This window comes from Patagioenas fasciata, chromosome 1 (assembly GCF_037038585.1).
Source record: "Patagioenas fasciata isolate bPatFas1 chromosome 1, bPatFas1.hap1, whole genome shotgun sequence".
NCBI classification, from domain to species: domain Eukaryota; kingdom Metazoa; phylum Chordata; class Aves; order Columbiformes; family Columbidae; genus Patagioenas; species Patagioenas fasciata.
The window spans coordinates 129,979,689-130,005,271 of NC_092520.1; the positions used below are offsets into that span (position 1 = coordinate 129,979,689).

The window sequence follows — 25,583 nt, forward strand, 5'->3', positions numbered from 1 at the left end:
CAGAGTGGCGAGGCAGAAGAAACACTGCACAAAACTGTTGTTCTGTGTTTAGCAACTTGTCCTTCTTAAGGGTTTTCAACAGAAGGCTGGCTACACTGGTCGATAAAAAAAGAACCAAAAGACCTCTGAGTTGGTATTCTGAGTCCACTAAGTCCACTTACAACACCGCACTGCCCCCCTCTTTCATGTCAGTCTAGCTTTTCAGCTGCCTCTTCTGAATCTAGGACATAGGTGTCCCATGCAATCCATTCTAGAAGCTTGCCTAGACTGTGCTATCATTGTACAACCAGTGTACTGAAAAGTATCTTGCATTTTTCTTCTTGTGTGGGGTGAGGGGAGGGGAATGAGGAATAAACCAAAAGTGACTGTACTTGGCTGAATGGTCTGCCACATGTGTGTCTATCCACATCCGTACTTTGGTTTTATACAACTTTGGGGCAATAGATTAAATATTTCAGGAAGTTAACATGCTTATAGAGTGATAATGAAGATGCTTTGCTAGTTCCAAGATTTTCTAGTTTTACAGGTCAAAGAAGGCAATACATCTAGCTCAGACTGTGAACTGACTAGTCTGAAGTCCTGTGACATGTCAGGAGACAAATTACAAATTGAGTCTAAGAATGCCATGTGCCTGAGATAATTACTGTATAGCCTCTACCATGACATTTGAGTTGCATTTCTTTGCAGCAATTATGTTGTTCCTTTTATGTTGCTTAAAAGTGGTCAGAGCAAGAATGACGATGTGACTAAGAAAGATCTCAGGTTTAAGTTGATCGCAAGCCGAATATGAGTCAGCAGTGTGCCCTGACAGCCAAAAGGCCAAATGTGTCCTAGGGTACATCAAACACCACATATCTAGCTGGTCAAGGAACATTAATTGTCCCACTCTACACTGCACTGGTGTTGCCCCACTTCAAGTACTGTGTGTAGTTTTGGGTGTCTCAATATAAGAAGGATGTCAGACTGTTACAGTGTGTCCAGAGGAGGGTGACCAAAACAGCCTCAAGAGCAACACTTACGAGGAGTGGCTGAAGTCACTTGCCTTGTTCAGCTTGGAAAAGAGAAGACTGAGGGGAACCTCATCACAGACTACAACTTCCTCAAGGAGGGCAGTGGAGGGGAAGGTGATGATCTCTCTCTGGTGACCCGTGATAGGATACAAGGAAACAGAATGGTTGCGTCAGGGGAAGTTCACATTGGACATTAGGAAAAGGTTCTTCACTGAGAGAATGGTCAGTTGCTGGAACAGGCTCTTAGTCATATGGTTTAGGTTTAGGTGGTCCTTTGAGGAGCAGGGGGTTGGATTCAATGATCCTTATGAGTTACTTTCCAACTAGAGATATTCTGTGATTCTGAAAGGATGCAAAAAGAGATAAAAACTCTGCTCAAGACAGCATGAGACTTTCTAAAGTTCTGGAACAGTGGACTCTGCAGAGTAGGACACGTTCCAAGGCATTGCCTGGAGGAAGTACCCTGATACACTGGAGTCTTCAGAGCAGGCAGAGCCCCTGAAAGTAGATACAATCCAGGCCTTGGGCAAGAGTGCCTGGGAACAAGATGGTGTTGCATGTCAGGGCTGCAATCATGGTTGAGTCACTAAGTCACCACAAAAAGAGCTGTGAGGGATATTAACAGATTGCCTTGTGGCAGAGAAACAGGAGATTGACAGGACCTTTGCAGAGCTCCTACAGAGGCAAGAGCCTAAGCCTGTCAATGCAAGAAAGAAGAGGCAACTCTGAGGCTGCATTTGAATGACCAGTGGATGTGTACTCCCATATGAGCTGAAGGCACGTATCATAGCCAGGTGAATCTGAACCACACCTGAACCAGCGCCGAGAGTAAGTTGTGTGTGACACTTTGTTGGAGACTTCCTTCTGCAGGGTACAGAGGCAGCCATCTACTGACCTGACTTGCAACCTCCTGTGATCTGTTGCTTTTGCAGGGAGGTTGGACTGGGGCTGTTGCAGAGAGCACTGAGGAATGTCTGGACTCTGGCCTGTTACCCCTGGCCTGCTCATCTGTGCATGCACCAATGATGCTGTCAAGAGCTTTGGCTTTTATAGTCATGAGCTCCCTCTTTAACAAACAGAGAGTGCAAGGCAGAAACAGTGTGCCACACAGGGGTGAGGCAAGAGCATGTTTTCCAACATGCTTTCCAGCCTGTCTAGGAGGGTTTGAGCCTAGGTTTGTCAGGGTATGGTGACCAAAGCCTGGAGGGAAGAGGAGGCATAGGGAGCAGGAAGGAAGCATCTGATGAAACAGGTGAACACACTTTTGTTGGAGAGCTGCAAGGGGGACAAACCAAGAGCTGGAGTTGGCCACAGCACAGGTAATAGCCTCAGTGGCCAGGGCACGTTCCCACAGCACTCTTGCTGAATAGGAAGGGCAGAGCAGGTGTGGTGACAACAGGGTCCATTGACTTTCCCAAACAAGGGAAAGTAGTGAATGGGGTCATGGTCCAGAGAGTCCAGTCAGGAGAAGAAGGAGATGAGATCAGTGTGTCGGGCTGAGAGTGCATCACTGTTCTAGGAGTTTAGTTGGCTAAATTAAAGTGTCCGAGGCCAAGTGTTTGCTCATAAGAACTGTTGGGAAGAGAGCTAGGAGCAAGGGCTGGTCCCTCATTTCCCTTGGGAACTGTTTTAAGCAGAGGCCTTGCCACTGGCTCCTGCCTGTGTAGGAGCTCTGTCTATGACTGATCTTATACCTGCACAATCTGGATCTTGACCCAGACCCAATGAATACAATGGCAATAGAAGGGAGACTAAGAAAAAGTGGACCTTCTGCCAAATGGGGCGGGGGACCTGCTGACAAAGGACAGACATAGTGCCTTCCTTGCCTTGGCATTTACTTGTGTAAGGTTTGCTTTTAGGCCTTAGGTCCCGAATTTGGTGGCAAAATTGGGCGATGATGTGGAGCATTACCACAGTAGAACAAGACTATGCCAAAAGGCAAGTGGGACAAACACAAGTCTGTTGGTCCACTGGAAATGTGGCCAAATGTGCTGAACAAGCTGATCAAAGTCAGTGCACAGCTGCTCTCATCTTTGAGAGGTCACAGTGAGCAGGGGAGGTTCCCGATAATTTGAAGAGGCATATGGCACCTGCTCCCACCCTCACCATGTCCCCCAAAAGGCAAGAAAGAGCCCCCAGAGAACCACAGGCTAGTCAGCCTAATCTCTGCCCCTGGGAAGATCGCAGAGCAAATCCACACAAAAACTACTTCCAGTTGTATGAAGGACAGGAAACTGATGCGGAAAAGACAGCATAGGTTTACCGAGGACAAATTATGCCCAGCCAACCTGACAGCTTTCTACAGTGAGACAACTATTCACTTGAATGAGCAGAGAGCCACAAGTGCTGTTCACCTGGACTTCAGCAAGCTCTTTGCCACAGTTTGCCGTAGTAACCATGTAGCCAAATGGTCGAGATATGGTTTGGATAAGTGGAAGATAAGGTGGGTGAATAACTGCCTGGGACTAGTGAGCTTAAAGGGTTGTGATCAGCTGTTCAAACTAAGTGGCAGCAAGTTTACTCTTTTCATTTCTTGGGGATTGACACTGGGGCCAATACCGTTTAGTATCTGTTTTTTTTAAAGACCGCATGTTAAGAAACGTGGTTATTCCTTTTTTTTTTCGGTACTGAACCTGGACTGCTCTACCTAGTCTTGGGTTCCCCAGTGGAAGAAGGATGTAGGTATACAGGATTCATCGAGATCATTTGGGAGACTGGGATGCATGTCATACAAGGAGAATTTGAGATAATGGGATTATTTAGAAGAATTTAGTATTGCAGACACTTATACAACTATCTCGTATGTCTTGAAGTCAGAAGGATCGTCATGTTTGCACAACATTGAGTCTCAAGGCAGTAAGGATTAGGAACATGATGGCTTCTGTCAGCTTTTCTGTTTCCCGAAACAAGTGCTGGCTTTTAATTGAGTTAATTTTGCACACTGCAAATCTGAGCTCAGTTAATATATGTCTGCAGGCATGTATAGACTTTTGAGATGCTTCTGCTGATTCCAATTTTTAAAAACTCTTTAAATGGAAAATGTCCCAAATGAAGACATTTCAGCTTGCAGGCAAGTTTTATGCAAATTAGTCAGAAGGCACAAATGACTGTTCTGCATTGTTGGTGATCTTGGCAAGCTAGGAATAATGTTGAGAATGGCTCATGTCTGAGGAGATGGGTAGAACATACCACCTTCTGGTTACAGCACTGTCTTTGGCCTATATATAGTAGCTGTTGCAGTCAGATGTTAGTTTGGCTGGATCAAACTGATGTTTTTAGTAGGCATGGAACAGGACAGGTACAATACTTACCATATAATCAGTTTAGCAGATGTGCATTAACTGCTTGATGAAAGAATATTGCAAAGGCTCCGTTACGGTGCTTGTTTAGCAAGGAAGATATAATTAATAATGTCATTGCATAAAAGTCAGCTGTTCAGTAGTCATGCTAGCTGCCAAACGTTACATGATGCAGATTCAGAAATATTTCATCCATCTGACAATGCTTTCAAATAATTCTGGCAAGGTTTGTATTTCTATTTTAAACTGAGTAAAGGGAAATTGCTCTCATTCCCTCGGTGCTAAGGATGGTGCAAGCCTTGCCCTGCCTACTTTTAGAGAAACAGGCAAGGGAAAGAAAAGTATTAGAGGTCATCACAGAGGCTTAAACTAGTGTCCAAAATGTACTAGACATAAGCCAGAGTGATTCTCGTGGTCTTTTTTTAGGGGAAAGAAGTGGTGCATCTCAGGGTCAAATACTGTGTGCCTCCAGGAAACATTCCACAAAAATTTGGGAAGTAAAACTATCACTTCACACTGATAAATCATTGGAATTTTCATTTTACACCTTCCATTAATGCTATGAAGCAAATGAGTGTTATTTTCACTTAGGTACTGCTACTTTTCTGAGCTAAGTGTTGAAGATTTATTTATGCAACCTTGAACAGGGTCTTTCAACACAGGGTCTTTCATCTATGTGCCCCTTTTTTCTTCTCACGCATGCTGAACCTGTGCAATCTACAGTATTCTCTTGCTTAATAATGGTATAATGGAACCATGCACTGGAGTTTTCCATTTTCTTCCACTTCCGTTTCTGACCATACCTGTAATCACAGCTTTTATACTGCTTCCTGTGGCTGCAACCAATTATTTAATATCAGACATATAAGTTACGCAAGTGAGATACCTTAAATAGTAAAATGATACATCTAACAATGACACAAATGCAAGAATTCTACAAAAGAAAATATTTATTTCATTGTTTTGGTTTTTGGTTCTCACTCTGAAGTACAAGCTTTGTACCCCTTAGGAAATCTCACCCAAGTATTCCCTGCTACTAGGTTTTTGAGGTTCAGAGTCTGTGTGATCAAAATCAGTCATGTTTTTGCATATAAAAGACAGTGTTTCATGCTCTTATTTATTTGCATATGGGGAGCAACTCTTTGTGCTTAATACAGGCTCTGGAATAGATATTAAAAAACAAAATGAAAAAATGGAATTAGCAAGAATGTTTGTGGTTTGGGGAAGAAGGAAGAACTTACACTTGATTGGTGAATGAACTGAATGCTGACTTGTGGAAATGCTAGTGTTTCCAGATCATTTGCTTTGCCTGTGTTTTAAAGGACAGGCAGTAACTTTTGAGGTAGGACTACAAAATCATCACAGTTATATCTGGGAAAAAAAAAAAGAAGGGCAAACTGTTGTGCGGTGTCCAGAAAAACAGCACGGAATTATGTCTTTACTCTTATTCCCAGGTTGTTGCTCTTTATGGAAATTTTTTTTCTTGTTTGTTACAGCGGAGTGAATTTGTGTGTGATATTCATTTCATGCTGCTATTTTGAACATGGTATGAAGGGATATTGTTCCATTCTTACTGCAGTGCAAATCATTGTAGCATCTGATCTGTTATCTTTGTGCCCTTCCAACACAACTACTACTGGAGTTGGGCTTTTAGAATATGGACAACATAAAGAATTACTAAAACTTCCTCATGCTTTGGCAAGAGGGTCCTCTCCAGTTTTTGCTAGTTGTTAACAGTCTACATTCTAAGCTGAAGGAGGGGGGAATAAAGGGGGAGGCGGACACCTTTTAATTTAACTCCTTTTACCTCCTTTTGAAAAAGTAAACCTGTTTGAAATCTTGACAACCTATTTTATGATTATAATATCTGAAAATGCAAGTTAAATAAAAATAGTCAAGGAGTGGATACTTGCTGTCAATTTCTGCAAAGAAGGCAAGCAAAAAACCTGGTGCAGGTCTTAGCAGCTGGAACCAAAGCTGAAAGCCTAAACCAGTTTTTGACTGCAGTAGCTTTAATTTCAGTTTATCCATTTAGTTATTCTCAACATCTAGTTCATTCAGTACTGAAAAATAGTAGCTGAAAAAGAAGATAAACTTGCTTTACATTTTTGAGCACATAAAGAAAATGGGGTGTTAGCATGTAAGAGCTACAGTTTCTATGTCTTTAAAGAGTTCAATCATCAGAAATGTTCGGATCATTAACTACAGGTAATGCTTCCACTGCTAAATAAAGCATTTAATTATAACTATGGTTTGTCAGTTCACCATACAGCACACTAGACATAGTACTGTGTAACAATGGTGTTCAAATGTTGTGTTGTGGCTTTTGACTGAATTCAAATTTCTACTAAAACTTAGTTACCATGAATAATAAAAAAAGTCATAAAGAAAATAAAACCACATAATTCACTGCTTTCTAACATAGTAGCAACAGCAATAAAAGACAGCTGAGTGTATAAACACGGATTCTCTTCTGACCTGACAAAAAATGCATTAAATATCTATGGAGGGAAGCTGAATGGAGGATACAAGAGCAATGCAGAGTTAAAATCCATGACTTATTCAAAGTTGCTTGCTTTTGATTTAAATTATTATTAAAATTGGTTGTTTAAATAGCTGTGACTTAAATCAATCTGCTTTGACCCTGACGCATTAGAAAAACGTTCTTGAGAACAGAGGTCACTTCAAAGGATTCCTTGTAGAAATAGCAGAGTGTTCTTTTCCCACATCTGGGGATAGTGGTGATATGTCTTGCAGCAATGACAGCTGGAGAGAGATGTGTTGTTCATAGTCTTACATTCAGAGTAAGCAAAGCTAGACTTTGCAGATATATGAGTTGTCCTAACATGTATTGTTCTATGCTCTTGTTTTTATTTGATACTCATTTGATACTTATTCCAACTGTTGAGCACTCTTGTCCCCATTCACCTCTCTCCTACAGCAGATGGATAAACAAGAGTTGTGCCTCTTGCAGGGTGCTGAGCTGCCTTTTAAAGGCAAGGTGCAATTGAAGCCATGCAAGAATACCAGCTGCTAATCTGTGGGAGGTGGTGATGTTAGTTGCTGTTGCAGAGTTCACTTGCTTTTCCTCAGATCAGGCCTGCTGCAAATGCAAACAGTAAATTTAAATAACAGGGAGTTTGAGCCAGAAGTTCTGACTCTATGCAGGAAGAGATGACTATTCACAACTCAGCACCAACCTCATTTTTTTTATTGCCTTCCATTTTACAGCTGAGAGGTGCGCTCAGTTGTATTCTAATTTATATAGAAAAGAATCAGCTAGAAGTCCACGAGGGCAAGGTACAGGACTTAAGCCCCAGTCAGACATGCATTGTGAATGGCAAAGCAATCACTGCTTAGGTTTCTGTATTTTTGTGACGTGTTTGAGGTCAGAGGACAATGGGAGAAACGTTAGTAAATATAAAATCAAACTGGGAATTTGATAAATCTTTTCTGACTTTGTGGTCTTCCTGGATGGATTTCACACTCAGCAACAATAATTGAAGGCCACTCTAACTTGTTTTTGATGTATGTAGCAAAAGAGGTGGAAGCATATATGAAGGTAGGTGATCAAGGCCTGTGGTTTGGGGTGTTCCAGCTGAAGCAAAAGCTGTTTAATTTGTGGAATGGGAAGAATTTTTGGAAAGCATTCTGGATAGAGACTGGAAAGTTCAAAATCCCATAGCTGTCTCTCTGTTGGAAGATTATTTTAGTCAATGTGTTCATGTAATCCATGTCTGTATTAAAATCTATATCACACTTTGCAGTTTAGGATTAGCTATATTTTCCAGTCAGATATTCTCTGTGAGGCAAGCCAGAATGATTTTATCATGACAAGCAGTCTAATGCAGGCAGATTACACTGCATAGATTTAAAGTCAGCAACTGGAGCTTTATTATGAATTCTACAGAACTAGTAAATGAAACTCAGAATTCATATGCAGTAGCAGGATATCCTGACTGTATAAGAAGGTAACCAATCCCTCTGATATAGGTAGAACTGCTTTTCTTGGTTTGCTTAAACACTGCCATTCTTACAGATTTGGAGATTTTATTTGTTGCTTAAGCTTTCGAATGTGGCTTCTGGCAGCTCTTCTTTCTGTCTCCTGCCTTTGTATGTTTGCCAGATTATGAACTCTTCATGGGCTCCATAAGCCATTAGAATGATTGTATGTGAGTAACAGATCTGTCTCTGTGAGCCATTGCAGGAAGAATGAGTTGCTTAGGGCCCATTTGGTGGCCCTTACTGTTTAGCTCAAAATATGAGAGCTCATGCTTTTTAGCTGCAGAGGGCCCCAGTTTAGCCTCAGGTGAGTTCCTTCTGCTACAACCAAAATGTAATCATGATGTGGAGTTGGTTTTCATGTGCTATAGAAACCTCATGAAGTTCCAACAAGAGGAAGTGCTAAGTTCTGCACATGGAGAGGAACAACCCTGTATACGCATGTATGCTGAGGGCTGCCTGGCTTGAAAGCATCTTGGCAGAAAAGGACCTGAGAATCTGGTGAACTGGAGCCAGCAATGTACCCTTACTGCAACGAAGACTAACGGTATACTCAGCTGAGTTAGGAGGAGTGTTGCCAGCAGGCAGAGGAGAGGTCACCCTTTCCCTTCATTCAGCACTGATGAGGCCACACCTGGAGTTCTGGGCTTCCCAGTATAAGAGAGACATGGACATAGTGGAGAGAGTCAATGAAGGACCACTAAGATGATTAAGCATCTCTCATATGAGGAAAGGCTGTGAGGGCCAGAACTGTTTAGCTTGGAAAAGGCTCAGGGATATAATCAATTATATAAATACCTGAAGGGAGGATGTGAAGAAGCCAAGCTGTTTTCATTGGTGCCTTGTAACAACACAAGATGCAATGGGCAAAACCAGAACATCAGGAAACATTTTTTTACTGTGAGGGTGGCCAAGCACTGGAACAAGTTACCTAGAGAGGCTGTGGATTTTCTGTCCTTGGAGATATTAAAAAGCTCCCTGTATATGGTCCTGGGCAACAGACATTATGTGGCCCTGCTTGAGCAGTGGAGTTGGACCAGATGACCTCCAGAGCTCCCTTCCAACCTCAACTGGTCTGTGATTCATCTTTGTACCTTGTTGAGTATATCGTGTGTGCAAAATCATAGATAATTCCCAGGTCTATATGTAGTAAATGAGCTGTCTTAGCACAACCCAAGGTCTGTCCAGATGGGCTGTAATGCATACAGGCTGATGACTTGGCAAACCCACATGTGTTCTTGGTTGTGCCCTGTAGTACATCTTCAAGAGAGTATCTTTAGTCATGGTAACTTCTTTGGGGCTAGAAAGGTCCTCACTCCTTTTAGACAAATTTGGATGAGGGTTGCTGACTGCTGCACCTTCCCCCCTCCAAGTCCTTGAAACATCTGATTTTTCGTTTTGTTACTACTGCTTTTGTTTCGTATTAAGAGATAGACCAGAATTAAGCAGCTGTGATTAAAATGAACAAAGCGGATAAAGAGGCTCGAGGAGTATTGGCTCAGGAAAAAAAGAGACAGATTAATAACATGTGACCAGCAGAGGTGTCCAGATTTCATTAAGTTATGCCAGTGAATGCTAAGCATTGTAAATGTATGTTTGATGGCAGACTGACCAGAATCTGCCTGTGCTTCTTGTGGGGCAGAAAGTGTCCATGAGGTGGGGACTTACATTTTAGAAGATGATACTGCAAATACATGCCCCTGCATTTGTGCAAATATGTGACATGTGAATTTAGCATATAGTTTTAAACAGTCATGCAGTTCTGTTTTCAAAAGGCTTTAAAAGGCTGCTCTAAAATTAGAGCACTGGGGGAAGTCAATAGATCATGATTCAATTTGTTTTTCTCTCCACCGTCAATGGAATAAAATATGATTTCCTGTCCTATCTGATAGATTTCTCTTGATGCTTTCACATACTGGAATTTGGACTGTGATTTAGATATGCTTTTTGCTCTTGCTCTCGTTACTCTACAAACTGTCTTCGCAAAATTGTCTCTTCCTTCCAAAGCCTTGAGTGTTGGTTTTGAGTCTGTGAATCACATGTTTTTGGAAAGAGGTTTTAATAACGAGACAAAAGTATTTTTATTAGCCAAATAATGGTTGCTAACATGTACAAATTTTGTAATTTGTTACGCTTGCATATGTTTGCAGTAAAAAAATCTTATTCCAAAACCTGGAAGAACAAAATTCAGTTCTCTTTCTGTTCTGCAGGTCTAATGGGATTGAGCAGCAACATGTATTTGCTTTTGCTGTCAAACTAAGCTCTGAATGTTTCTATGGCGTAGGTAAATTCAGAAGATCTTTCTGTCTGGCTAGTTTTCAGATTGGATTCTCATTTCAAGTGAAATTAACTTTATGGAAATAATTAGGAAAATTTAAAAAAAAAAGGGGGAGGGAGGGGGCATTTTAAAAGCAGATCTCCATTTTTGAGTTAATAATATTACATAGGAAAAAACCCTAAACTTACATCTTCTAACAAGAAGTTTCAAAAAGTGGTGCATTAAAAGACAGCATTGCAATTTGCTGCCTGTTTTCAGTTTGAAGTCTGCGTAGATAGGTTTATTTGCAAGAATTAAAGAAAGACTGAATTTAATCCCCAGACTTTGCATTTCAGAAAGATATCTTTACAATTATGTGTGTTTAGGAAATAAGGCTTAATGCTCAGAACCTCTTTGTTAAGCTGATGGATTTTAATTCATTATGAATTACTTAAAAAATTCTTCTGCTCCTATCCCCTTGCTTACTAATGAGAAGATAATTTAAAATGAAGATTATGTATAATGCTTAGTTACTGTATTTTAAATGAACAGTTGTTGACAAGGCTGTTATCAAGAACAGCATAAATGCACATTTTAATATATGCATAAGGTTAGTGTTTCTGTAGGAACCACAAGTCCTTTGTGGGCTTTATGAATTACATAGCCTTCATTAATTATATAGCCTTTATAACTATATGTTAAATACCCACCCAATCAGGTCTCTTCTGTGGAGTGAATACATAATTCCTTCTTCTGTATTAGTTATTCTCTGGATCTAATATATGTTATCTGTGATATTTTAATCTCTGTTTACTCTTCGTGTGTTTTTCCATCCAGCAGATGAATGACTAGGGTCCTGCCAATCCTTCTGATTTCAGGAGTCTCTGAAGTTGATCTATTTTTTTTTTTTTTTTTAAACTAAGGACCTAATACTGTGTCCAAGTTCTGCCCCTATTATCTTCTCTGCCATCTAACTATCACTCAACTATGTTGTACACATCTTAATTCTTCAGACATCTGCAAGGGCAAAAAGTCACGGACTCCACACAATACAATCTGAATTTAAGTGAACCCATTTATCGCTTGTTACACCTCTCCTTAAGTATCTTTTTGACTTGTCCATGCGCTGTCCACCCATCTGAAGGTTGCATGTAATTGGTCAATAGCTACTGTTGACTTGCTGCAAACTAACAAGTGATTGGATTTTATATATCTGCACGAGCCCTAGTATTAAGCAAAATGTATCTATTTTATTGCTGAGTCTTCTTCACTAAACACTCTTTCTTTTGTTTTTGCTCAAGGCTGCACAAAGTGACCTAAGGCACGTAGGCTGCTCAACTCTTGCTTTCTTGCTGGACACATAGGCCTCAGAGGCCTGTTCATTTCAGTTCCATATTATGTCCATTAACTTCAAGAAAATCCGTCAAATCTCCCACAGACATCGTCTCTGAATCCCCTTCAAATGTTCAATCTTCTTTACCTACTGCACTTTGGGTTTTGTGTGTTATATACAAAAAGATGATGATGCTGACATTGGCACAACTAAATTTGGCCTTTTATTAACAGCTGCAGACAGGGACAGTTTTGTTGTTTTTGCCTTTGTTACCTTTGTGCATGCCACTCAAAACAGGTGTGAAGTTTTGGAACAAGAATTACTGCAGTCCAAAGTAATGTCTCATTTGCTTTGACACTTTGCTTTTTATATCTTTTCACAAATCATCCTGCAGAAAGTCTGTGTTCAGGAATATAATGTTGCAGATGTATGTTTCCTTTAAGTTTATGCTTTGTTTCCAGTCTCTCCAAGTCCCTTTCTATTGCTACTATTTTCCACACTTATGTTTTAACTACTGACAATTTATCACATAGGAATTTCGTGCACAAGATGTTTGGCACCTAATAATTAATGACAATCATTAGCAAATCAGGGCTGTGCTCTGTTGAACACAACCTGTGAATAATGGAGGGGACTTATTTTTTACCTGTTCAGGCAGACATGGGATACTGGGGGGGAAAAAAAAAAAAAAGAGTGTGTCTGTGTGTGTGCGTAGTAGAGAATACTGCTGGAGTATAGTTATTAAGATCTGAGAGCGTATCTCCTTAATAGACTCATGGAATAGGTGTGGTAGGAAGGAATCTGTTTAGATCATCTAGTCTCCCCACCCCCACTCAAGCAGGATCATCTAGAACAGGTTACAATGGACAGTGTCTAGTCAGGTTTTGAAATCTCCACAGCACTACTACAGTGTTTGAGCACTCTCACAGGTTTTTGGTTTCATTTTAAAAAGGTGGCTTTTTCTTGCATAGTATATTGTGTTTGAATTTGTACCCATTGCCTCTTATCACTCGGCACTCCTGAGAAGAGTCAGGCTCCTTCTTCTTCATTGCCTTTCATCAGGTACTTCTATAGATCAATAAAATCCCCCTGAGCCTTTTCTCCTTGAGGATAAATCATCCTATCTCTCTCAGCCTCTTTTCCATTCTCTTACTTGTATTTGTCTATGTCTTGTGCTGGGGACCCCAAAACTGGACAGAGTGCTCCAGTTGTGGCCTCACCAGTGCTGAGTAGGAGGAAGGGATGACATCCCTCAAAGCTGCTGGAAACACTTTTCCTAAAGCTGTTAAACTTCTTTGCTATGAGGTTGTATTGCTGGCTTGTGGTCACCTAGTTTTCCAGCAGGACTTCAGGCTCTCCACTGCAGAGCTGCTTTCCAGCCCGTCAGCCTCCAGCATGTCCTGGTGCGTAAGTTTATTCCTCCCCAGGTGCAGAATTCCACATTTCACTTTGTTGAATTTCATGAGATTCCTCTCTGCCCAGTTTTTCACCCAGTCCAGGTTGCTATGAATGGCAGCTCTGCCATCTGGTGCATTAGCCACTCTAGTTTATATGCAAACTTGCAGAGGGTACACTCTGTCCCATTGTCCCAGTCATTAATGAAGAGGTTAAGCAGAACTGTCCCCAGTATCAGCCTCTGGGGTACTAATGACTAATCTAATCTCCAGCTGGACTTTGTGCCACTGGTCACAACCCTGTGGGCTTGGCTGTTCAGGCAGTTTTCAGTTCACCTCACTGTCTGCTTATCTAGCCCATACTTTGCCAGCTTGTCAATGAGGATATTATGTGAGGGAGTGTCAAAAGCCTTGCTAAAGTTAAGTTAACACCAGCAGCTCTCCACTCACCCACCAAGCTAGTCACCTCATTGTAGAAGGCTATAATGTTCCTTGGCCATGATTTCCCCTTTGTAAATCCATGGGGACTACTTCCAATGACCATCTTGTCCTTCCTGACCTTCATTTCAAACTATTCATCAATTACCTGGTTGAAGGGATAGAGTGTACCCTCAACAAAACTGTGGGGAGTGCCTGATAGGCCACCAGAAGTCTGTGCTGCCATTCAGTGGAACCGGGACAGGCTAGTGAGCTGGGCAAAAAGGAACCTATTGAGGTTCAAAAAAGACAATTGTAGGGTCCTGCGCAGAGGGAGGAATAACCCCATGCACTAGGACAGGTTGGGGGCTGATGCAGAATCAGAGAATCACAGAATCATTTTGGTTGGAAGAGACCCTCAAGATCATTGAGTCCAACCTTTAACCTAACTCTGGCACTAAGTCATGTCCCTAAGAACCCCATTTATATGTCATTTAGACACCTCAAGGGATGGTGATTCCACCACTTCCTTGGGTAGCCTGTTGCAATGCAAGAGAACCACTTTAATGAAGAAATTTTTCTTAATATCCAATCTAAACTTCCCCTGGCACAACTTGAGGCTGTTTCCTCTTGTCTTATCACTTGCTACTTGGGAGAAGAAACAAACACCCTCCATGCTACAACCTCCTTTCAGGTAGTTGTGGACAGCAAGAAGGTCTCCCCTCAGCCTCCTTTTCTCCAGACTAAACAGCCCCTGTTCCCTCAATCATTCCTCATAAGACTCATGCTCCGGGCCCCTCACCAGCTTCATCGCCCTCCTCTGCACTCTCTCTAGTACTTCAATGTCTTTCTTATGATGAGGGGCCCAAAACTGAACACAGTATTCAAGGTGGAGCCTCACCAGTGCCGAGTACAGTGGGATGATCACTTTGCTAGTCCTGCTGGCCACACTATTCCTGGTACAAGCCAGGATGCTGTTGGCCTTTTTGGCCACCTGAGCACACTGCTGGCTCATATTCAGCCAGCTTTCGACCAGCACCTCTAGATCCTTTCCCACCAGGCAGTTTTCCAGCCACTCTTCCCCAAGTCTGTAGCTCTGCCTGGGGTTGTTATGACCCAAGTGCAGGACCCAGCACTTGGTCTTGTTAAACCTCGTACAGTTGACCTCAGCCCATTGATCCAGCTGGTCCAGATCCCTCTGTATGGCTTTCCTACCCTGAAGCAGATCAACACTCTGACCCAACTTGATGTCATCTGCAAACTTACAGATCATTGATAAAGAGATTAAACAGAACTGGCCCCAATACTCAGCCCTGGAAAACACCACTCATGACTGACCCCACACCCCCAAGAAAAGCAATCCTTTGCGCAGCTTCAGATAAAGTCCATTTCTGAAACTACCCTGAATACCTTGAAGGGAAACATTCCATTAATACTCCCCCAAACACCTGTGCTGAAAAAAACCCACAAATTCATTACAAATCAGAGTAGTAAAAGTTTACCCTTCAAAATAAAGAAGGTGCTGGCAAAGCAAACTACTTCTTCTAAGTTTTGTTCTTCTGCTTATATGGGGCTTTTGGTAAAGCAGTGATGGAATATGTGGGGAAAATATATCTGGTGCTTGCAAATCAACTGGAGCAGCTAAAGGCGCCACCATTGCTCCATGAAAAACACGAAGACCGATAAAGCCCACTATTTGGATGCTGAAATGAGGGACATTTTCCAGAAACAAGGCTTGACAGCCTACAAGAAAGTTAAGGTGCATACAGCACCTTTTCACAAATACCTGGCACATGGGAAGCAGAGCTGGGGGATGACTCCAGGAAGAGGATAACTGTTTTCCTAGACAGATAAATTAAGGGGCACCAGCATTTGCATAGATTCCAGTTCTGTACCTTCTGTTACACATAGGCTGTCATTACAACTGTTACAGCACTAGACTAACAGGAAACATCAAAATAATTGCTGTTTCTTGCGTCAATATCCAGTTCACAGGAACGTTGTAGAGGGGTTTAAATCTCTGCCATATTGTTATGACAGTAGCACTAAGTAGGTATTAGTAAGTGTGTTCACCCACTTCCATACTCCATTCTCATTTTCTAGTCTATGGCTAAAGAACTTCTCAGATTTTTGTGCCCTTGCTATATTTTGCATCATATTTAGAAGATTATCTCATTTTGCAAGAGTCTTTCTCTGAGATTTTCAGCTGTTAAGCCCCAGTTTTTATTAATCCTGTGGATTATCAAGACAAAGCAGGAAAATTTATCTGGACTTACCTGAAAATCTCCTTTAAGCACCAGCCCTTTCCTGAAATGGATGAACCACCCAAATCCAGAAGTGGCAAGTGGCATCCAAAACCTTAATTTACAGAAAGTGTCTCTGTTTTGAAGCAGTAGAAACCATGGAATTCCCATCCTTGCCTCCATCCAGAACAATCATTCTGATCTATAACTCAGGGCAGAATACTGCAAAAGATGAGCACCCCTGTCTGATGGTAAATGAACGGAATAGCTCTACTGCTGAGCTTTGAGTCCTCTTTCCCTTTTATGTCACCCCCTGCTTTCCTTAATATTGTGTTCTCAACAGAGCGGTTAATGTATTGTGATAGTTTGAAAAATGCTGTTATTTGTGGTGATGATCTCTGTGAACAATCAAGTTAGTATCTTCTAAAACTTAATGTGCATTGAAACAAGAACTGGGACTGCTGTGTCTATGAAGACAGGATGGTGGGTTTTTGAACAGTATCTCCTACTGTTTTGAATCTCCACACCACACTGCTTCCAAGTGAAGCACCAGATCCAAAATGCACAGATGTGAGCTCTTCCTGCTGATCTGAAGAATCTTTGAATTAGGTTTCCAGCTGCTAAAGATTATGTCCATTTTTGTTTCTCATACAAGTTTTCCTTAAAAATTCCTGCATAGTCAGAAAGAGCAGCCTACTGCTTCTTGCTTCCATAGGAAACCTGTGAGGTCATTAAGATACCATAAAAGACGGAGAGGGGAAAAAAAAATAAAGACCAAATCACAAGGACAGAGTGAGAAGATTGTGCTGCTTCAAAAGGACCACTCACCTCATCTGCACATTGTCTGGTCTGAGGGTCAGTTGAAGAAATGGTGGAAGGTCTCTCTGTCTTGAAAAGAAGAGCTAGGATAGGTAACTTTGTTTTGTAGGACTTAACCAAACAGAGGGAAAATATTACTGGCAGCTGTTCCAAAGTGTTGCTGACCCCAACAGAAGGGAAGGTTTTAAAAGTCAAATGGACACTGAAAAACCTTTCCGTTCCAGGCTTTGGTGATACATTCTGCTTTTCCACATGGCTTCTTCATGCTGGTCCTTTTGGTGCAGGTCATATCATTATTGGCTTATTCTTTCAATAGAGGCATGTAAAAGCCTAATTCAGAGTGTCTTTTTGTCACTGCAGTTGTCCTGAAATTGGTTCCCAGTATTGATGCTTATTTGTGCAGTCATGCTCTTAGTAATTCCTTGTAACAAACCTCCTGTGCTTTTTGCCATTTTTATGGGGGGCCATATTTAAGCTGTTCCATGTATTTTTCATTGTATCATCTTTGCTTCAAGCAAGATGGCATGTTTTAATACAGCACAGAGGAAGGTAGGAAGCTTTGTGTTCTCTGTAACTGGGCCACAGATGGCCCAGGGGCTATTATTCAAAGTGGAGGTACAAACTGAGACATTTACTTCTTCTTTTTGTCCCTGGTGGTTGTCTCTTGGTGTTTGGTTTCTGTATGTCTGTTCTATTCCAAGTCTGTTAAGAGCTCCCCTGGTGTTTAACCATCAGTAATAACTATCACGTCAAGAAGAAATCTTCCTGCCACTCTTTTTCTCTCACATGCCTAGTTGTGCAGCTTTTCCATCACAAATTGTGTGCATGAGATAGAATGATGGCAAAAAAAACCCCAAGAGTATGGCCCTCATACCTTTTCCTCTTGGTAGTGTCTTCCTTATCAGATTCCTGTTGCCCAGTGCTGTTCAATGGGTTACTTCAAGGGTAAGTCTATCAATATTATTCTATTAAACCTTACTAGAATGGTATATCCTACCTCTTCTTTAGCCCAACTTGTTTGATGCTTGCTAGTTTTGCTGGATTCTGCATGCATTATCTCACACTGAGAAGCATGGTATTGTACTCAGAGAAGCATGAAATGTCATTATTTTTTTTTATATACTAGGAAACTACAAGTGTTGTTAGCAATAAATGAAATTATCTAGCCCTTACTGACTATTGTGGCCACAGTACTTGATTCTTGTAATTGCTTATGGCATAATTAATCAATTTACTTCTCAGTTATGTGAAGCAAAACATACTACATAGGGCTTGCTAATATTCCCCTTGTTTCTATTATTGGAAAATATTAAAGAGACAGACTGTTTGGTTTTCATACTGACCTCTAGAATTGTGAATACCTCATTCACTTCCTGTCTAATAATTCCTCCCAGGCCAGATAATCCTGTGCACAATCTCCTTCAGTACAATATGTCAGTCTTGGCATATCTCTGACCATCTGTGTTATCCTTCCTAAGTCTTGTAAACTCTTACTATATCTTCTTTAGGTTAAGGCAACTAGATCTGGGTATGATGCTCTATTGTCAAAGTTTGTATTGTTATATTAGTTCACACAATGCTCAAAAATCTGAATGAAATAAGAGAGCCCCTTTCCCACTCCGATGATAGCACTTGTTATGGAAAGACTTGCATTTGGGTTTGTCTCTCTCTGAGCTTATCTGGAGTTCTGATTTCTTTGGAATATTTGAGACTTTTACTGTCTCCTAGAATGCTGTTTTCTGAACACAGTGATGATAACAGATAGATGTTGAGATACTGAAGAGAATCCAGGCTTTGATAGTGAAATAGCAAAGTGAGAAAAGTTGGTGTTCCTTTTGTTAGCTTTCAAGCTCAAAATATGTATGTCATAGCTTGACTAAATTACCCTATAAGTAAGAGTCTGTGTATCCATGTGTGTGACTGCCTTTATGATAGTGTTCTGCAGTTACCTTCATGAATAAACACCAGAGGAAGGAGAAATTTGATAGTTGCCTGGAGGATGATAATTTCTAATCATGAGAGGGAAATAAACCAACATTTTTTGAGAAGAAAGATCCAGTGAAGTTCATTATGCTGTCAAACCATTTTCCACTCTAATGCAATTAAATACCAAGCAGCATATATTATTTAATTATATAGTGGAAAAGGAATTAATAAGGTTACTCGGTATGTCTTTGCTGCTTTCACCTGCCAGCATTCAGTTGTACCAGACGGAAAGACATAGATCCTATGAGAATAAATAGCTGTCTTTATGTTGTACAGAAAATGAAATTGGTAGAGAAAAAAGTATCAGGGAAAGCTATTTGATTGCTAGAATTCTAGGTAGCTTTGGTTGGTATGGTTGTATGCAATTAAGTTCCAAGTCAGTGGAATTATTTGGGATTTTTTAGGAAGCATGAGTGAGAAAAACATTTGGCCTGGGACCTAAGGTTTAAAGCATACATTTTAGCATCAACAATACTGCTACCAGTAGAATGACAGAGATAAAAACAGAGAAGTAAGCACAAAAATTGAGGAGCTCTGGAAAGGAGAAAAATAAAATTTGACTTAAAACTGTTAGTGCTATTTGGTATGGGATGCCACCTTGTGGAAGTTTTGAGATTGTCATGTCTTTTATCAAATCTCTTGCAACTCATAGAGTCTTAGAATTGTTTCAGTTGGAAGGGGCCTTCAAAGGTCATATAGTCCACCCCCCCTGCAATGAGCAGGGAAGTCTTTGTGACTATTTACTCTCTCAGTCACTGTAGATAATCCTGTTTGCATAGATCAGACTTAGTCTTTAATAGCCACTCCATCACCTGATTTTTTAATGTAATGTGCGCTTCCAGTGTAATTTAGGGATGGAGAACTCTTACTCTGGGAGGTAAAAAGTCTGTGGAAAGGAGAACTTTCCTTAGCTTGCCCAATGGGCCTGGGAATGAGCCATGGTGAGAGTGTAATCAGTGCAGATACTGTGGTATAATTGTAGTACTACACTAATGTGTGTTGTCAGCTCTGAAGGGACCTATTAATCACATTGTGCACATTGGCATGTTAATGAAATCACTACAGCAATTGGAAAGTAGTTATTCTGTGGTTTTCTTCAGTGGGACATTACAATTGCAGGAAGAGAGAGCAAACATGGACATGTCTGCTGTCTCGACTGACATACCACTTCATTTTGCATTGTAAAGGATTCCTCTACTGATGTATTCATATGTCTGGCATTTGAGTTGTATCTCCATAGTGGTCTGCCTAGGGACAGCATAGGTGTGTTGCTAATCCACAAGACCTTTGTTGAAAATGTTTCACATCAAGTGCCGAATGTTTCTTCCATGTTAGAGGCATTGTGAAAGGTGGAGGTGTGGTGGATGACTGGTTTTCTGCCAAAAAGCAGAGAGTTTTGCTCCTGAGTTTACCAAAATACTAGTGTAGCTACCACAAGCAAGTGAAGAAGTCATCTGTCCTGTAGTGTATATAGAGGACCTCCTGAACTGAGAGCCGGTTAGAGAGACAGAGGCCATCTGCCCATTTTTCTGCTCTCCAACTTGGATTTTCCTTCTGCTCTTGGTCCTTTTCCATTTTCATGTCCACCCCATGGGCCACCAGTGGGCCTGTCACTTTCCAGATTTCTTACACTTGAAGGTAGCTCTCTCTTCCCTCGTCTAAGCCATTGGCTGCTTCTAACTTTGCTAAATAAACATAAGCATGAGCCTTCTGGATTAATTTCAGGGCCACCTTTCTACTCTAGACTAAGGCTCTGTCTAGAACTGTGTTGGGTTTTTTTCCAAATGTTAAAGAGATGCTGGTAAGAGCTTCTTTTTTCTACCTGTATTGCTACTATCCTCATAACTGGAATTGGATACTGAGGTGCCAGCCTTCATGGGTTGATCTTTCCACTGGTCACATGTGCTTCTTTTTGTCCTTTACTTGCCCCTCATCTGTAAGCCTTTTGCCCTGATCTTGCTTTCACCAGCACCTTGTTTATCTGCAGTGGTTTGTGGCTTTTGGCCTGATGATTTCAGAATTGACTGCCCTCTTTCAAAACACTTGAGCTCAGGCTGTGATGAGTATGAAAGTCCAAGGAACACATTTGTGAATAAGCTCTAAGGTCTGAATTGAGGCTCGGAGGGGAGGTTACAATGAACAATTCAAGTCTTTGGCAGGGGTAGTAGAAACTTCTTTGGAAACATTTATGGCCTCATCCATGGAGTGTTATGAAGTCACTGATTGAAGTGCCATCAGCTATTGGCAATGTACAGCCCTGGCAGCTTAGAAATGCCATTTAAAACCTTAAGTGAATGTTGTGTGGTGAGAGCTGCATCTAACCTCCTGAACCATCAAGCTCTTGGCCTGAGCAACTGCCTGTGATTCTCATCGAATGGTTGAAGCAGCTGAGCCACAGAGTGGATTCCTGGAGGCACCAAAACTGCAGCAATTCAAGTACAGAATAGATGCAATTTAAAGTAGGAGCAACAGAGTGACTGATTCCATGAACTGCAGAGTTTAAACCTGTGGTTATGTCCACTAGGTCCTGCAGCAGGATGTGATCAGGATACTTCTTTTTTGCTTCTCCCCCCGCACAGTTCTCTGTTACTCCAAGTTCACATTCACCTTGCTGAAATACAGTGAAAGGCAATGAGAAATCACGTGAAGACTATTAATTGGAGAGGACAGATTTGGGGGAAGAGGTGAAGGTCCTCTCACCCTTTCCTGCCACATGCCTGTGTGTATGTTTTGGATCAGTCTTTTCAGTCAGATAGTAGCTGTTTGATTTTTTGCTGCTAAACACATTCTGTTGCAGCTGCATCCAACTCTGTTACAGGAAACAAATGCTGTGACATTTATGCACACGCAGTGGTGCAGAGCTCCCCAAATCACACTGTGGAGTTATTTTGTGTTGAGTTTTGGAACTCAACTGGTACTTCCCAGCCTCCTTTCAAGAACACCTGCAATTTCCTCTGTGTTAGCCAATGCATGTGCTTGTGAGCTTAAGACAGTTGTGGGATTTTTTTCCCAGATTGTTAAGCTAGTGCTTAGGTGCAAGGGGGCCTGGAAATAACCACCAATGCAGTATAGTTAATCTCCATCTCATATTCTTGGGCTGTGCCTACACAACCCTGTATTTTTATGCTTTGCATGATGTTAGCTCTTGTAGACTTTGGTACATTGGGAGATGTTTTATCTCCCATGGGAAAACCTGTGAGCATCTTATATAAGGCCTACTCCTGGTCACAATTCTCCATGAAACTGGTAAATCTCCCTAGATGCAAAGCGGTTTCAAAAGCTTTAAGCAAACTAGGAAGGAGTCTCAGAGCAGACAGAAGGGTCACAGAGGAAGTAAAAGAAAATAACCATGTGTATGATTATGACTATCTGCCCTTCTGGTAAAATCACCTCAGACAGAAGTAGGGATATTTGCCCAGAAAGTTATGTCTGTAGCTCTTCATCATCCAGGATTAGTGCTCATCACAAGGCAGGATTGAACCCCATTTTAGTGGCTATGCTGTTATCTGATCTTGAGTTTCCAATTTGAGAAAAAGTTGTAAGTTTATGCAAGCACAATGGGGTAGGCTGGGTGTGGTGAACTTGCTTGATGGCAAGAACTTTTGTTTCTTTTGTTCATCTCTGCTGCCAGGTGAGCACCAGCAGCTTTGGGATATCACTGTGAGTAATGATTAAGTGCTGTTTTGCTTTTCCCATGCAATGGTCCAAGTAAATTGGAGCAAAGCACTCTGAGTTGGCTGTGGGGGGGATACTCTGATCTTCCTCTAGATAATAAACCTAGAAATCTGATTTTTGTGATATTGAACACTGGCAAATAGCAGAAAAGCTATGAGAACTCAACCCAACCTGGCTGCTCTTACTGGGCATTTTATGACAAATATTTATTGAAATGATACTATTGATTGTAAATATCTCCAGGTCTTCCTTGCCTGCCCTAGGATGAGGAAATATGGGGCTGGATACTCTGAGACATTGTAGATGACTGCAGAAATAAGTGCAATGGAGCATTATTTCAGATAAGGTTTTTTGTCTTCGTACAGAAAAATTGCATTGGGTTGTGCTGTTGGAAGATCAATGGTTAGCCCTGGTTTCATGCGCTGAGTCTTTTTAAAGATAATTCTGCCATCCAGTGGCTTTTGAGTAAATTAATAAGTATAGCTGACATGACCACGTCTAGGTAAGAACATTTAGTTTCACTTCGTTTCAGCACCAAGCCACTGAGAGCATTACTGTAGAACAGTTACCTGATAATTTGCTTGAGAAATTCTTTCCTTTCAGAGTTGAGGGGAAGGACCCAGTACCATTACTTTTAATGGTGAAACCTCTGTTTTGTTTTTCTCTTTACAGTTATGTGGCTGTGGGCTGCTGGGTGTGGGCATCTGGCTGTCAGTGTCACAAGGAAACTTTGCCACGTTTTCTCCTAGCTTTCCATCACTTTCCGCTGCCAACCTAGTAATTGCCATTGGCACAGTCATCATGGTGACCGGCTTTCTGGGCTGCCTAGGTGCTATCAAGGAAAACAAGTGCCTCCTGTTGAGTGTAAGACATCAATACTTATTTTCACTAAGAACAGTGACTGTTGCTTTGTTATTTTTTTTATTTAAATGACCAATGCAATAAAGTCTTGTGGATCACTGTAACATTGCCTTTGGCTTTTAATTTTCTGTGTGCCTGCAGTATGACATCCCACAGCTTTGGTCACAGAGATATCATTGATGTACCAGCAAATGTATCCTTGTTACTGCTTTAATGTATTAGATAGCAAAGCAAATTATTATCTGTTATCTCTGAATGGTTAAACATGAACTGTAGGCTCAACCTGGATAGTCCTCTGGAAATGTCTGTTGGAAGGATTGACTGAAAAAATCTTAAGCGCAGCTGCTTTTGGATGCCTCTTAAAGTGTCTTATGGCAATTTTCTACTTTGCCTTTATCTAAGGTCTTTGTCAGTGGTTGGTGGAAACCATGTGACCCAAAGTTAAGAAGTGAGGGTCTCTGCCAGGCCTTACCAAAAAACAAACAAACAAACAAATTGGATCCTTTGCAGCATTTGTCTGGCACTGAAGCACAGAGATTGGGAACCCCTCTCAGAAAACACAGTGTGGGTCACTCCTCCTGCATAAATCTACGAGTCTTCACCATGCTTTTCCTCACCCCAAAGAGAGAGGTATTGTGGCAGGAGGTGGGAGAACTGCTTTCAAAACAGACAGCTTCAGATTAAGTCACAGCTTATGAATCACAGGTGCTGTGACGTTAAGGAACACCTGAGTTTTCCTTGTGTAAGTCTCCCTTACATGGTGTGGAGGAACATCTAAGCAGCATCTCAGAGAATTAAACTGGAGGACAAATGTGTACCTGTGTTTTGCTATCTGCTGCTTGGTTTTGTATGTTTTACAGCTAGGAAAGCAAACAGAGAACAATGAGACCTGTGTCATTCATCCACACAGAGTGCAACAGCAGCTGAATGCCTTTTTTTTGAGAGTGTTTATATTCTGACAAGGTTCTGCAAAAGTCTTTTTTTATTATAATGAATTTCCAATTGGAGAACTTGCTGCAACACATACTACATCTCCTCCAGTGGCTGTATGGGGGATGTCATAAAGGCAACTAGTGGGCATGAAAAGTAGTGAGAAACTACTGGAGCTTACACTTGAGTTGCCCCTGGAGAGAGAGATTTCAGCTACAGAGAGTTGGGAATAGAATTGCTGAGTAATGTAATGACTATTCCAACAGTGAGATGTGGGCAACCAGTCACCTGCTAGAAGATCACTCCTGAAGCATGTCACATTTATCTTTGCAGTAATTGATTTAACATCTGTTCTGTAGTCTACACGAAGGAGACTACCAGGGCTCCGTGCTGTGACAGCAGTCAAAAATGCAAGACAAAAGCATTGCTGAAACCTGTAAACTGGTAATATGGTAAAACCTAAGATTTAGAGAATGCTAGACAGTTTCCTCATTGATGGTGAGACCTACAGGAGTTTTAGTAGCAATATGATACTTCAATGTTTCTGAATAGTTTGAAATCAAACTTTCATGGTTTTGGCAGTAGAGGAAAGGTTTAGAAAACAAGGCCTATAGTCTTCTGATTTTATAACAGCCCCAGCTCTGCTTTCTAGTTGGCAAGTGTTCATATACTGTTTTTTCTTTGTTCTAGTTTTTCATCGTTTTGCTGATAATTCTCCTGGCAGAGCTGATACTACTAATTTTGTTCTTTGTTTATATGGACAAGGTAAGCAAATATGCCATACAGATTCATTAACTGTAGTAGCATGTAAACCAGGTTCAGTTTGGTTTTGTTTAATGGAGGTATGTGGGTTCTCCTTGCTCTTCACTTTGTTGAAGGTTTAACCTTGGGATCCTGGCTGTTTTCTGTAAGCTGCTTCTGCAGGAGAAAGTGATGAGGAGGAGAGGAAAGGCCACTGAGCTTTCCAGTTTCCTCCCTGAAATAAATCTGTGGTCCAGGGCCTCCCTTCTAGTGTTCTCCTAAAAGCTAAGATAGCCTTCAACATAACTGTTTGATGTCTCTGCAAGAAGCCGATCATCTTGTGGACCTGTGTTGTGAGAAGTCCTGCTTAGGACCTGGTTAGCTTCTTAGGACCAACCCTTGAACAGGACTGGAGGAGAGCGGCCTGGGATATTCACAGGTTATTCCAGATGCCACCAGCTGCCTCAGCTGACTGGGCAGTCCCAGAGAGTTTGTCAAGGTTACAGGCGGGAGAGGCTGCTGTGTGGCATTGCCAACAGCTGTATCTGGCAAAGTTAAAGTAAGCTCAGATTTCTGCCAATCACTCTTCAGTTAGTTTGGATCATATGATGACTGT

The 25,583-nt window shown here is 41.4% G+C and overlaps 1 protein-coding gene across 3 annotated transcripts in view; it reads left to right on the plus strand.

Moving 5' to 3' along the window:
- The window catches only part of TSPAN9 (tetraspanin 9), a 156,902-nt gene that overhangs the window by 125,189 nt on the left and 6,130 nt on the right, over positions 1-25,583 (plus strand). For all 3 annotated transcript variants that reach the window (XM_065849067.2, XM_071815052.1, XM_065849051.2), the window contains 2 exons: positions 23,108-23,299; positions 24,917-24,991. In XM_065849067.2, coding sequence (XP_065705139.1) covers positions 23,108-23,299; positions 24,917-24,991 — 267 coding nt within the window. The remainder of the gene's footprint in view (positions 1-23,107; positions 23,300-24,916; positions 24,992-25,583) is intronic.